The 14,150-nt window shown below is 46.5% G+C and overlaps 1 protein-coding gene across 1 annotated transcript in view; it reads left to right on the top strand.

Moving 5' to 3' along the window:
* LMO1 (LIM domain only 1 (rhombotin 1)) overlaps positions 1–14,150 on the top strand; it is a 56,668-nt gene that overhangs the window by 41,688 nt on the left and 830 nt on the right. Inside the window, exon 3 of the mRNA XM_010140327.1 lies at positions 9,539–9,664. Within this exon, the coding sequence (XP_010138629.1) occupies positions 9,539–9,664 (126 nt within the window). The remainder of the gene's footprint in view (positions 1–9,538; positions 9,665–14,150) is intronic.

The following is a 14,150-nucleotide window of genomic DNA, read 5'->3' as shown; positions in this document are numbered from 1 at the left end:
CGTGGATAAGGGCGGCACACATCTGAAGGGGAAAAGACAGGATAAGTAGCCTTCAGAAGGGTGGAAAGGGTGCAGTGAGGAAAGACTTAACGGTCTTCGCTGTCGTGAAATAATTGTTGTACCTTGCTTAAGTCTGAGTGTTTACTAATGCCACAAGGCATTGCTCTGAAAGTGTCCTTACCCCTGTTTATGCTGAGCTGAAAAAACTGAGCTCCAGAACGTTCTTTATCACAGAGATTTCTAACCCCAAATTAGCATTTGGTTCTTCACTGGCCCTCCTTCAGTTCAGCTGTACTCTCTGTGTTGTGGACATAATTCTGGTGAGTCAATGAAGAGCATAACAGCTCTTGATCTTCCCTTTTTGAGGACTGCATGATTTATTTTCATTATATTGGAATTGGCTTGTGGTAGGTACTGATCACAAGTTGTCCCGAAACCTCTCAGGAGAGCTTCTTCCAGGAACAGCCTTTCTTCCAGAAAGCATAGGCTGGATTAGTTTCTGGAGTGTTTCTTTATACTTCATGTTGTTTATACTTTATCTTTTCTTTATCTTGTTTGCACCCAGCTTGCCAAGTCATCCAGATCTCTCCATCAGTCATCCTCCTCTTCGTTATTTACCACTCCTCTAGACTTTGTCATTTGTGCTCTTGATAAACAGTGTTGTGTTTGCTGTTTGTTCATTTGTGGTGGTTTTGATCTGACCTGAAAGAGAGATTTTCAGCATTTTCCTACGTGTCACAGAACCCTAGTAAAAATATTCGGCTGGGTGGTGATTCCTATTTACATTTGCTTTTTGAGACCTATGAGCTACCTGATGTTTAGCCCATTTAATGAGCACTGTGTTGATTTTAGTTTGTTCTAGTTTCATAACAAAAATAACATGCAGCATCAAATCAGACACGTTGAAGTGCCAAAGGAGAGCAGTACTGATGCTGTTAAACTTGGAAGAACTTTTTTATCACTGTAGTTGTAGAGCGTTTCTTTCTTTCCTTGATTTATCCTGAGAATGCCACTCTGAGGTAGAAACGCTTAATCTGTGATCTTCTCACTGGCCTCCAGATGGCACAACTGACTGGGGCACACGAGAAGCTTGTGCTAGAGATGGGAAAGAAGCCAGGAGCTGCAGAGCCCAGGAAATGGCCCACCTCTGAGAAGAGAGGGCAATTCATGACATGGAACATGGGAGGCAACAGTTGGGGCTGGTGTTTGATCACGTCCATGCAGCTTCTGTCACAGCAGCAGTGGTGGGGTCTCTGGAACAAACTTGTGCTGCGCCCAAAAGAGGTCTGGTAGCCCCTATGCCTCCGTTTGTCGGGTTGGAATAATCCCCGTCCCCCAAGGTGGGAGTCTGTTGCTATTGGCGCAGCACGGTTAAATTCTGGAGGGAAGGTTTAGGGAACCTTTACTTTAAATATTTTTCCCCTATCTGAATTTAGTTTGTTATGGCGGCTTTGACCAGTAGAACTATTTCTTAACTCATTTTTTGGTGGGAAAAACAATAAAATTGCCATATCCCAGGAAATTTGAGCAAGGCTTTGGCAGGAAGGAATAACTTTAATTCTGTAGTGCAGCTAACCAGTGTTCAGCTGTTTAGCCAGCTTTACAGCTACGATGCTTTGTATTCTTGCTAATAAGGAAATTTATGTTTATACTGGTCTGGGGGATTTTTGCTGAACTCAGGGGTTTTGTTCTCCTGATGCTAAGGAACCCTCTCCGGGTCCTAGGGCAGGAATAAAGGCATTGCTATACAGCCCTTATTTTATGGAAGTATGGAGCGATTTTTTTAAACTTTAAAACATCTTCTGTTGCCTTCTACACATAATATTTCTTTCTCTCTCAATTTTAACTATTAGTTCTGTTAATAGAAGGAACTAAAGTTGCCATCTCCATATTATCTACTGTCTGTTCACTCCTGATAATTTGAATTTTTCTTCTTGGAGGATTACCCATTCCCATCATTATATAATTCCCTCACTTTAATAGTTTTAAAGCCTCTATTCACATCTTTTTTTTTTCCTCGTTAAACAGCTCATGGTATTTGTTCTACAAGTCAAATTTTAGTGGAATTGATTCCTAAAAATAAGTTGTCATACTTCACACTGTACTTGCACCGTAAAGGGAGTTCTTTGTCTGGAGGACAATCACAGGAGTATGTTGTTGGCCACTTCCCCTATATGCCTTTGAGTAAGAACAGGATGAATATTGCACTGATATTTAATAGGTCAACCACCATGTGAAAAATTAAAAGCTAGACTGATTCTGCACCCATAAATGTAAATATATGCATCTTCTGTATCTGAAGTCCAAAAGGACTATTGCTGTGTAATGACCTAGAGAAAAAAATGGCATTTCATGATCTCCTTATAGACCAATGTTTCTGAGTTTGCCAGTGAGCTGGTGGTTTTGTTTATGAGTACGTGCTTCGTTATCTGGTCAGGAGCGTGCTTTCCTCTCCCCTTGCTCTCTCTCCTCCTATGAGCCTGGGGCTGCCCGGAGCCTGCCCCTGGCTGCACAGCCCCAACCCCTGCCACCCAGCACCAGGCTCCCGCGTGCCTCATCGCCGCAGAGGCAGCGCTGTACAGGTGCTCGCCACGGACAGGAGGGCTCCTGGAATGTTCTGGGCAGGGATAAACTTGTGGACTTCAGTCATCGGCGTGGGGCAGTGTGCTGGGATAGGGGCACGGCCGGCTCCTGCTCCGCTGCGTCAGCCTTGCTTTGTGGCTGGCTTTGTCCGAGGTGTTGGCAGGGAGGGCAGTGGGCTGCCGGCTGCCTGCGCTGGTCCTCTGTGGGTTTTTAAAAGAAATCTTTCAAATGTATTTCAGGAGCTGCTAGCAGACCATGGCCTGATCATTTGTTTCAAAAGATAAACTGTCGTCATTGCTTGTGAAGGAACATTTGTTAACCTTCACATTTCATAAAACACTTTCTTGCTCATTTTTTAATCATGAAAGATGAAATTGGATCTCGAGTTGTTATCCTTGCAGTATCACCTCAGTCTCCAGCTGTGTCTAGATGTATCTTTCGATACATTTCATCTGAGCAAATAGATTTACCATTTGTTTCATAATCACAGTTCCAGCATTTCTACCTCTAATTATTTTTGATAAGCAAATGCTATTGAAGAAACTGCTTCTGGGACAGAGAAGCTTAGCGTGCAGCTCGGATGGCTCCTCGCAGCCCCCACACAGCAATGTGTTTGTTCCTAGGCGTAATTAAACATTCACCAAGCTCCGGTTCACAGGGACGGTTTGGGTGTTGCATCAGGATTTCCCGGGAGGAACTGACAACTTAAATTTCACTGTGAAGTGCTGATGAAGAATGTGATTTTTCCTTTTTACTCAGCATGGTGCCCTCACACGAGCAAAGGCAAGTCAGGCTCGCTTTGACAGGAGCAGAATTGTCGCTTCTGCATGTTTGATATTCTGGTGTTGGGAAAGTTTTTCATCATTTAAACTGATTAGGGCCTTAATTAGACTCTAAAGAAAGCTCAAAACCTGCATTAAAAAGTGATGGCGAATCAGTAAGAGAGAGGAGCCTTCCAGGAAGCCCTGATGCTGTTCTCAGTGGATTTCATGGCAATTCTTTTCACCCGACTTCCCATGTGTTCACTCAGAGCTGCGACCTCAGCAAGGCATCGGTGCTGCCACTTGAGCGTGATGTGGGTGCTGAGGCAGGCAGAGCAGCCCTGCTCAGCCCGGCAGGACTGCCACCCCCTGGCACTGGCATCCCTCAGCACTGGTTGTAGCATGGAGTCTTGAGCTCCACCCTGGGCAGTTCCTCAGTCTCAGGTGGGCTTCCCCAAGCTGGTAAGGAAGGCCATAAGCCAAACCACAGCTGCGTGTGTAAGCACGAGTCTTCAGGAACTGAGAAGAACATGCTGCAACCAGCAGAATTTAAGTTCATCCTGCAGAAGCTGCAATGCCTTTGAAGCAGCAGGGAGAGTCTTGGGATTTTTGCCCACCAGAGGAGCCCGGTGGGAGCCCATGCACCAAGAGCGTTCCCTGCCTGCTTTTCAAGGGGTGTGTTTAGCATGGAGAGGAGAGGTATAAATGCAGTGTGCTGAACAAACAGTATTTACTCAGAGCCAAAAATGTTGCTAAATCAAAGTGCTGTTCTTACAACAGGGAGCATCTTGCATGCGATGTAGGATACTCTCACTTCTACATTTGCTATCTGTACAGATGAAGGATTAATTAGGCTCAAAATGCAGTGTGTCCTGGCAACATTGCTGTGCTTTGCGAAGTTAAAGCACTGATTTTTATCTCCATAGTAGCTGTTCCAGTAGTTCCTCACAGCCCATACCTTTCAGGATAAACAAGCAATGTTTGCTTTGTTCATTTGCTTCTTACCACCACCCCCCACCCCCCTTCTTTCTTCATTCTCCATGCCCTCCCAGTGAGGAGGAAATCTTATGGGGAGTAATTCTGCTGTGGTATCCTGGCACACCTCTAGCACTTGAAACCTCAGAGTTCTCTGATTGCTGCTTTTAAACTCCCTAAGAGGACATTGTTGCATGTGTCAGAGACAGACCAGACCAGTTTTAAGGTCAGCAGCTTCAGTTGCACCGTAAGAAAGGCCGGGGCACAGAGGCAGGACTTGGACTTCTATCTGCTAAGAGTCCCAGCCCCACTGTAAATATCTACTGATAATATGGAGGGAGAGACCAAGGGAGTAAAAATAAGTGAACATTCAGATGTGTTCTTCAACTGAAAACAGATGCCTCTGAGCAACCTTGACATTTATGCCCAGTAATCTCTGAACTAGTGCAGTCACTCGACCAGAGGGCTGCTTTTGTACTGCACTGGTTCAACTCCTTCCTCTATGCGATCCATGAATGCAAACCCTTTGGCATGCGGATGTAAATTCTTTGGCATTGATCTTGAAGGCATCATGAGAGGACAGCTTGACCAACTTCATTAGTACCAAAATGCATTGCTTTTCCTGCCACTGACGTGACTTCCCCCTGCAGCAGTGACAACGGTGTCCTGGATAGGTGGGTGCACCAGCTAATCTGTCAATACCACACTGAAACACCTACCACTAAGGCTTCCTCTGAATATTACACAAAGCCTGACTGCAGGCAAGTTGGGATCCTCAAGTCTGAAATTGCTTTTAAGCTTATTCTTTTCAAGTGATGTTCAGGCTTTCCCTGCAATTATTGGCATAATCAGTACTTTGGTCACTTCAGACTGGTAGCTGAGAGCTGAGCATATTTCTAATTTCCACAGATGAGAAGAACACTGATTGTAAGACATTAAGAGCCGTCCTCACTGAAAGAGTAGTTGTTGGCTTATTTCAAATGGTAGGAGCAAAGCCTTTTCTTTTAATGATGTGGAGTTTGGGTTTGTAAAGCAAGTCCTGTTCTACAGCAGGTCCTTATGGAGCTAGGAAATAAATGGCAGCAGGCATATGGGGAAGGCGTATGAAGAAAAAACTATTTCACCTCTTAGCTGGAAAGCATAGGAGCATAGGGCTCAGTAGTTCTTCAAAAACCTGTATGTCCAGATAATCTGGATAAACAAATATATAGAGAAATACGTAGCTGTACACAATATCTACAGATGGAGATATTTTTCTGTAGATAATATCTCCTTAGTCCCCTTTCAACTCGTAATTCTTTCCAACAGCTCCAAAGTTTTTGCTCTTTCTGTGGAGGGAATATTTTTCACCCTCTTTCAATTGCAGGCTGCTGGCTAGTGAGACACCAGGCCAAAGAGAGGAGAAATGGGGACTCTTCCTTGTAGTCAATGACTGAAACAGGTTGTTGTTTCTAGTGGTGATAGAATAGACAATCAGATTCTCAGTTTTAGCCACCCTGAACAGAAGAAGTAAAAATCTGAGAAGTAAAAATCTGTCAAAAGGTGCTAAACTTACTGTGTTCGTATGAGAAGGGTCTTGCTGTTTTCCCTACTGTAAGGACCCTTTACCACTCTTTATTTCCTCAAAACCTGCAGGGTGCAGTGACTTTACTGCAGTTTGAATTAACTTCTGGTGTATTCAGGGAGCTGGTGAGGTCTGGACCATCGTGCAGAGGACTACTCTTTAGCCCAGACGACTACATAAAAAGCATCCTTCAACAGTTGCCTACCACTTCCAGGAGTGCTCCCTTCTTTTCCCGTTAATTCATTTGCATTCACTGCTGCTCCTGTATGCCAATTAGCTTTAATTTTTACTATACACACTGACATCAATGGCCAATGAGAACAGCGCTTAGCAGGATTTTTAGTGTGCCTATAAACTACAGAAAATTGTCCTTGGACAAACTCCTGCTTTTAGACTGGCTGAGAACAATAGACGTGGTTAAGTTCAGGCTAAGAGCCATTAAACATAATTACTACCACAGGGTAAAAGTTTAATTGTACTAAATTTTAAATCTGCATAGTCTACGCTTATTTACAAGCTGGCTAGGTCTTCGTGTTACATAAGGGGGAATAAATCTGTACTCAAAAATTGTTGCCTTTTAACTTCAAAGGGAGATGGTGGGGGGGAAACCAGGTTTTTTAGAACCAGGAAAACAACTCCAAACCAGCTTCTTTTATGCCACTGGCTCCAAGCTGGTAAGTAGATGCCGAGCATCTTCTGATAGATTTTTCTAATGCGCTTCAACTTTGTGTGCGTGGATGTGAGAGAGAGTATTGCATCTGTTATGAAGGTGTCTGGGGGACAGAATGCAGATCAGTTTGTTCATGTGGGGTTATTTTAAATTTAACCACAGATGGGGCTTGGGGTGGAAGATTTTCCTCCCGCTCCTTGTCTCCTCTCCTTCCTCCAGTAATGTTAGGCTACCCCCTCAGAAAATTTCAGATTAAGTAGTGCTGGGTAAGTAGGTATCAGAGGTGACAGGTTTTTACAAGCAAACAAAAAATGCAGAAGTGTGTGTTCATTTTGTTTTTTCTTCCAGCAGATTAAAAAAAAAAACCAAACAACAAAAACCCAACACATTCACTGAGCTACAAGTTACAGTGTATTTTTAGAAGCCTGGTGAATATACAGGGCTCTAAATCACTTCCTGAAAAGCAGATTAAAATTAGGAAGTGCTAGAATAAGTGTGAAATGTTCATCTGTTGAGACAGGGAGGGTATGGAGGACTGTGAAACTTGATAGAAGACAAAAAGATTAGCACGCTGACTAGCTGGAAGCTACGTTTATGTAGACATGAGAAGGCAACACGATTTCAGCTGGACAGAACATAAGCTTCAGATCTTATGCAAACGGTCAAAGCTGTTTAACAATTCGTTTACCCCCAAAACCCTTGAAAAGAGACAGGTGAATACGATGCCAAATACATTTTTCATGTTTCTTAAGCTAACTGTTTAAATAGTTAAGTGAACATCTGTCCAAATTTCCCCATCATTTCCATTTAGAAAAGTCTCCTATTCGAAGGCTGAAGAAAAGCGCCTGCTTAACAATGCAAATGGTGCTGTCTGGGGCCCCTTTATTTTGTTTAATCTAGATTGAGCTCCACACAACTGTGATGCTAATGAATAATGGATATTTTATACTTGTGCATGTAGCGGTGCTGGGCACAGAGCAAATCTAGGATTAACCTCCCACTTTCCCTGCCTAATGCACTGGACTCATTTTTTGAGTTTGCTGTGACTTGGGCGCTGTAAAAAGCGGGTGCCTGGTTTTACAGAAAACACAAACCCTGGTAAAAGCTGTCAGGTTTCGCTCTGCCCCGGTGAGGTACTGTAGAAGAGGGCAGCTACGCCGGGGGAGAGAGGGGGGGATGTCTGTATTACTGGCTTGATTTGCGAGCGGGTGCTGAATGAGAGCCAGGGTGTTTCAGGGTGGAGACCTGCACGCTTTTCAGGGCCACATTTTTTCCGTCCGGTCTGCTGGCGTTAGGCAGCCAAGCCCCGCGCTCAGCTCCCTCCCCTGCCTGCCTCTGGGAGCAGGAGCAGGTCAGAGCCCTCTTGCAGGGAGAAGGGGGCTGCCCCGTTACTGAATACATGGTCCGAGTTTGCCGGTGCAAACTGTAGAGCTGGGATTTTGCTCTGCCTTTCAGCCCTCGTATGATGGAGTCATAGGGGAAGAAATTTTGGTAGTCCCTTTGTGATTTTCTCTGTCCTGCACAAGTGTTTCCATTTGGTTTGCAGCGTCTAGCTGTCGGGGAAAACGCAGTGCTGTTTCTTCTTAGGAAGTCTTGGCGTTTTCCAGCCAGGCCTAATGCGAGGCCACCGATACCACTTCTAATGAAAAAATAAGCCCCTCTCTGTAACTGAAGAGCAAGCTGGCTTCTCTAGCGTGGTGCTCTGGGAGGGTGGGAGAGTCGTGTGGAGTTTTCTATAACATCGCCGAGTGTTTTAATTCACAATTACTGGCCAGTAATAATTAGTATTGATTAGCTTGGCAAATCGCAGGTTTAGAAATTGGTTATAGATTTTCCTGATGCTTCTTGTCTGTGAGTTGTGGAATCAGCCAGAACCAGTGGCTTGAAACAAACTGTGAACCCAAATCTGTCTGCAGGCAGCGACGCGTTGCATGTGCAGAGCTAATGGTCGGCAGGAATCGTACGTCTTGAGGCTCATCACCCCAAGAATATGATTTTTATCATCTCCTGAGCAAAGTAACTAACCGCACTCGAATTGACCGCTGTCTCGGTTGAAACTTGGTTTTGTTGGCCTGTTGATTCGTGCTCCGCCTGCTTCGTGTGGCTTTAACATTGCGGTGGCGTGCTGCCCCTGTCTGCAGGGACATCTTGGAGAAGGGGGCCCGGGGAAGGATGCTGCAGTCTTGGTTGAGTCCCCCGGCAGGAGCTGTAACAGCAGCAGACATCTGGGGAGACAGATAGTGAAAGCCAAGATGAAAATGGAAAAGCTTCCAGTGCTGAAGGGCTGTCCTCGAGGACTGGGGAGCTGGAGTGGAACGGCTGAGCATGCTGTTCAGGCCACGGTGGAAGGGCTTAGCTGGCTCCCGGGAGAGAGGTGGAGGCGGGAGGAGGGGGCATAGCCTGGGAGGAGGGCCTGCTCTCTGCGACGCTGTGCAAAATGCTTGTGTGCTCATTGCACGAGAAACTGGGCTTTTTTGTTTTAAACAGCAGGTAAGTGAGGTTCTTCCTGAGCTGTATTACCGCGTTGCCTGCCAGGGTTGGCAAAGTTTGCGGGTCTTCTGCCTCTTCCAGCGAGAGGCTGCCAGCCCATCGCTCTGCGAGGCTGTGGCCAAGCACAGAGGGGGCAAGCACACGTGGAGGAGGATGGGCGGCTCCAAGCACCTACCCCACTGCTGCAGAGAGGCGGATAGTTCTTGACTGAAATTTTGTGAGCCCCAAAATAGTGCTCGAAGTGTTTAATGCTTTTCTCCATTAGACAGCAAATTAGCCCTAGGCTCACAAACCAAATGAAGTTACATCTCGACAATCAGAGCTTGCTCACTAGGCAGTTTTATCCCAAGTTCCCGCACACTGGTTGGTCAGCGAAATGGAGACTGCAACTTCTATTTATTGGTGCAATAGAGTATTTGATACTGCTAATTACACTTAATTAGTCCTTCCACCATTTAATTAAAATGGCTTCTAATGATTGTGCTTCTTTGGCAGGCTCTTTGGTACCACCGGGAATTGTGCTGCCTGCAGTAAACTGATCCCTGCCTTTGAGATGGTGATGAGGGCCAGAGATAATGTTTACCATTTGGACTGCTTTGCCTGTCAGCTCTGCAACCAGCGGTGAGGACACGGTTATTATACACACAAACACAAACTAATTTATACCTTGCCCACAAAACAGGGGAACTGTTTGATCCACGCTACCTGCCTGGGCCTCACAGCCTGCTGGCGTGGCTCAGGCTGGTTTATTAGGCTGACCTGGGTGATGTACGTGAGTACCTGTAGCCCCTTTACTGCATATCCCCTTGGAGCTGGTGGGAGTTGGAGGGGTGAGGGCGAGCACACAGACTGCAGCTCTGGCCGCAGTTGTGCTCAGCACAGCTGCTGCTAAATAAAACAAACTGCTTCAGCGTCCTTTCAGGATCTACCCTCTTTGCAGAACACAGACGACGGAGAATGGGCCTCCTCTGGCAAACTGATGTTATTTTGCTTAAATTGGCTCAAAACTGGGGACGGCAAAGAAGAAGAAGAAAGAGAAGGGATAGGAAGGAGAAAAATACACTAGATAAGCCCTTGCCAACACTAGGAACAAATCTCTTTAGTTGTCGTGTAACTAACGGGAGATCTTGGTGGTGTAATTTTGAGTGGGGCTTGTGTGTTTCTGCTGGGTTTTACGCAGCGGAGAACGCACATCGAGGAGTATAATAAAGGGTCATGCACAAGTTTTCACCTGGACTCCCTGTAGCCACTGAATTTGGGAGGGCTGTGAAAAATCTCCCCAGCACCATGTTTACTGATCATTGTAGGCAGAATGGAAGCCCACAGAGCCAGATGTGATACAGTGTCGCCTCCTGATGCATCCATCCACCCTTGCCCAAGACAGGCCTGGAAGTGTTTGTTTTCTTACTGCATGTTTAGGTGGGATGTAGTGACTGCCCAGGGCCCAAGGGCTGTGCTGGGGTTCTGGTTCTGGACCCGTGGTTGTGTTTCCCGGAGATGAAACTAGGAGGCTGTGCTTAATGCCATGTGAAAGTGTGAGCAAGTTGACAAAACTCGTGGGAAGGAGGAGAGGCTAATTCTGTAAAAGTCAAGCTAAAAGCCCGTCTTTAAAACTCATCCCTCACCCCAGGACAAAAGTCACAGTGGGATCTCTAAGGAGACAGGCACACAGTGCGTGTGAGGCTGCAGCCCCCGACACCTTTCCCACCAAACCTGGGAGACCATGCAAACTGGGCTCCGAGTCTACTCCCGCGCCCTCTGACAGCTGCTTCGTTCGCAGGGTTGCAGCTGGTTGGTGCCGGAGAATGGAAGCGGGGAGTTGGGGAGCGGTGTGTAGCTCGGTGGCTTTACTCAGTGGCGGTGTTGAAGGTGGAGACAGTGTTTGCTCAAGGCAGAAAACCCCTATTAATATTGGCGGTGTCCACAGGCGTGGTGGCAGTGCCGAGGCGGCAGTGACATCTAGTGGCTCCTGGCCTTGGGATCCTTTCTGCAGGCCATGCTAAATCTTTCAGTTGCCCAACCTTGTTTTGGCACTCTTGATAGAGCTGTGGCCGCAGCCGTGGTTCCCAGCCGCCAGCGCCACCGCGCAGCTGAGACCTGCCCTCCCCGAGATGGTCTCTCTTCACGCAGCTGAAATTTCTGGGGGTTTGTGGGGTTTGTCTCCAGATTCAGGAGCATCACAAGGTTCTGCCAGGCTCAGCTCTCAGGCTCAGCTTTCTTCAGCCTGCTGATGAAAGCCGGACAGGAGAGGGGAGCTTCCAAACTCTGCGCTGATACTCGGGCTGGAGCATCTCAAGTGTCCCTCCCAGCAGAGGCAAGTCTCGGCTTTGGGCTGCCAGGCAGGAGTGCTGGGTAGGCTTTACAGTCTGTAGGATGAGTATTTGTTCTCAAACCCCTAGGCCACCCTGGCTTCTCGCATGGAAAAGCATAGTCGTGCCTAGTTTTCATTTCCAGGAATTTCTTTTAAATTTCACTCTTTATTACCAAGGCTCCAAAGCACCTCTCTGCCTCTCTTCCCTCCACGATTGCTAACACTGTTACTGCACTCAGTGCAAAGTGAGGTCCTACTCTGCCCTTAAAATAACCTCCAGGCACTATCTCTGCCTGGCAGGAAAGCACAGGTAATTCCCCCGTTCTGGCAGAGTCACGCTTTGATGCCCAAGGGATTTACCCAGTTTGGGAGGACCTGAGTTTTTCTGAAAGATAGGCTGAGCAGACAGCATAGACCTACATGTAGTTTGTTATATTTGGCTGAGATCAGAAGGCTACACGGTTTTCTGACTTACCCTTTAGAGATTTTGGCCTGAAAGGGCAGAATGCAAGTGCTTCTGTAACAGATGACATTGGAAACTGAACTGAGAACCGTGAGTTTAAGTATCCCTAAAGTCAAAACTGCAGAGGTGGATGCCCAAACTAGTTCTGAATTGGAAACCCCACCTGAAACCCCTCCTTGTTCTTCAGTTCTGAAAAGATCTGATTATGAAGACCTTCATCTAGTTCTCTTCCAGCTTACTTGCCCTTCTATAGCTAGACCCTGTGTAGTGCGTTAAATCCCTCAGAGCAAACTCTCTAATATTTTTACCAAGTGTGCAGTGTTTTTTCATTAGCTTCATTCTCCAAAACATCAGGTTTGCAGCAAGTCCGTCACTACTCAGCCCACCATGCTTTAAACTGTTACAAGGTCAGCATTTCTTGTCACAATACCGAGTGAGGTTGGTCACCACTGTAGCTGGCAATAGGTCAGTTTTACAAGCAGGAAACTCAGCTGCTTGTGTTGCCACTATCTAATATGTGGGTTTACTCAGAAAGAAAATCACTCTGCAGAAATGGCAGCGTACGTTCAGTGCCCGCTTCCTGCTGCTGCCAGCTGGAACTCGATCAGCCAGACAGGCTCTGCAACACGCCTGCCCTGAGCATGGGGGCCGGTGGTGCAGTCCCTTGTCTCGCGCTGAAGAGAGCTGCGGGCTGGGACCTGTGAAACTGGTCTGAAGTGGACCTGTGCAATCCCATGTCTCCAGCAGAGATGCATCAGCTGAAGAACTCCCAGTTTACTGCTGGGTTTGCAGGACTGGCAGGTAGAAATAAAGTCACCCTTCCAGTGAATCAGGCTCTTCTTCCAAAACTTCACAGGGTTTCAGGGTACCCCTGAGTGCATTTTAGTTCCCATATGCTTGTCCATGCATCCACCTCCAACTCTTCCTTCAGTTTCTCTGGACCCAAACAAGGTTTGGCAAGAGACAAAATGTTGTTGATGCTGGTGGCAAGAGTGATTTCTGAATTTCTCTTCCTGGCGATTTAGATATTGTACTTAAGGTAGGGATAAGTAGTAAAAGCAGGCAGCTGTGTCTGTTACTCATAGTGAGTAAACTACTGGTGGAGAGGGTGGTGTTGAGGAGTGTGTGGTACAGTTTTTAGCATAAAGCTGTTAATTTAAATTGCAATTAGTTTTTAGCTTTTTAATATAAAAAAAGGGTTGCATTTCAGAACGACTGAAGTATGTGCCACAGAAGGAAGATGATGGAAGGTCTCCATCATCTCCCGTGAAATCATACAAAGTGAGAACCAATGCCCAGTTCTCTCTGTACAAACCTGGCAAATTAATCAGCGTCTTCGCAAGTGTCCAGTTGGAGAAAACTTGTGTCCGTGTTGGACCTATAAAGGAGCTCTCAAATGATCAGTCCTGTTCTTGTAGCAGAAAATATTCAGTTTTCTGGAGATGCTCTGCCTGAAGCTGTCTGAGTTACAAATCTAGAAAGCATTTTAGACAAGGTGTAGACAGTGTCCCTCCCAAAGCTCTGCCTGGGCATCGAGGGTCTGCTAAGTCTCCTGAGGATGGCCTCATCCCCACTGATCTTCCTTCAAAGCCCAGTAAACATTCAGCCTCGCCAGAGGCCGGTACATACCCATGCCTCTTGCTTCAGAGCCGCCTTTCAGCACAGTGCCTCTCTGCTTGAGGGACCCACAGCTGATTTAAGACTCAGCGCTTGGGGCAGGGAGGTGTAGCCCTGCGCTCTGGCCTGTTGTTGCTCTGCTAGTGTGATGGACAAAGCCCAGACCCTGAACTGGGTGCAAAGAGCATTATTTGTTATCCTAAGAAAAAAAGATTAGCTTCTGATTCCTGAGCAAGCAGGCAGAGCAGAAAAAGCTATTGGCTGCCAATTCACACCTCTCTGATCTTATATGTGGAACTTTTTTGACCTTAATGGTCAAATAAAATTGTTAAATATCACAAGCCTCTCTGTCAACTTCAAGACAAACAGAACAATTTACATGGTATATAGAGAGCAGTGCCCTTCGCTCAATGAAGATAAAGGTTAGGAGTCCAGCCACCAGGAAATTTCTGTTTATTGTTCAGCACTGTACACAAGGGGGTGAGGAAGGACTTAATAGCCAGTCCTTGCCTGGAAATTAGTGTAAATACTGTCTCACCCGAGGGAACCGTGGAAATGCGGATACCAGCAAAAACTTCAAATAGTCTCTGCGAAATATCGCCCGTTTGATTTCCCGGTGGTAGCGCCGACATGTCTCATCTGCTGCTGGGACAAATCCCTTCACTGCTCCGGGCCCTCTCCCATGGCTGGCGCGGGAGCTGGCAGAGACCAGGAGC

The sequence above is a fragment of the Buceros rhinoceros genome, unplaced genomic scaffold, assembly GCF_000710305.1.
Source record: "Buceros rhinoceros silvestris isolate BGI_N320 unplaced genomic scaffold, ASM71030v1 scaffold21907, whole genome shotgun sequence".
NCBI lineage: Eukaryota > Metazoa > Chordata > Aves > Bucerotiformes > Bucerotidae > Buceros > Buceros rhinoceros.
Note: the sequence above shows the minus strand (reverse complement) of the source record. Positions and strands in the feature narration are given on the sequence as shown.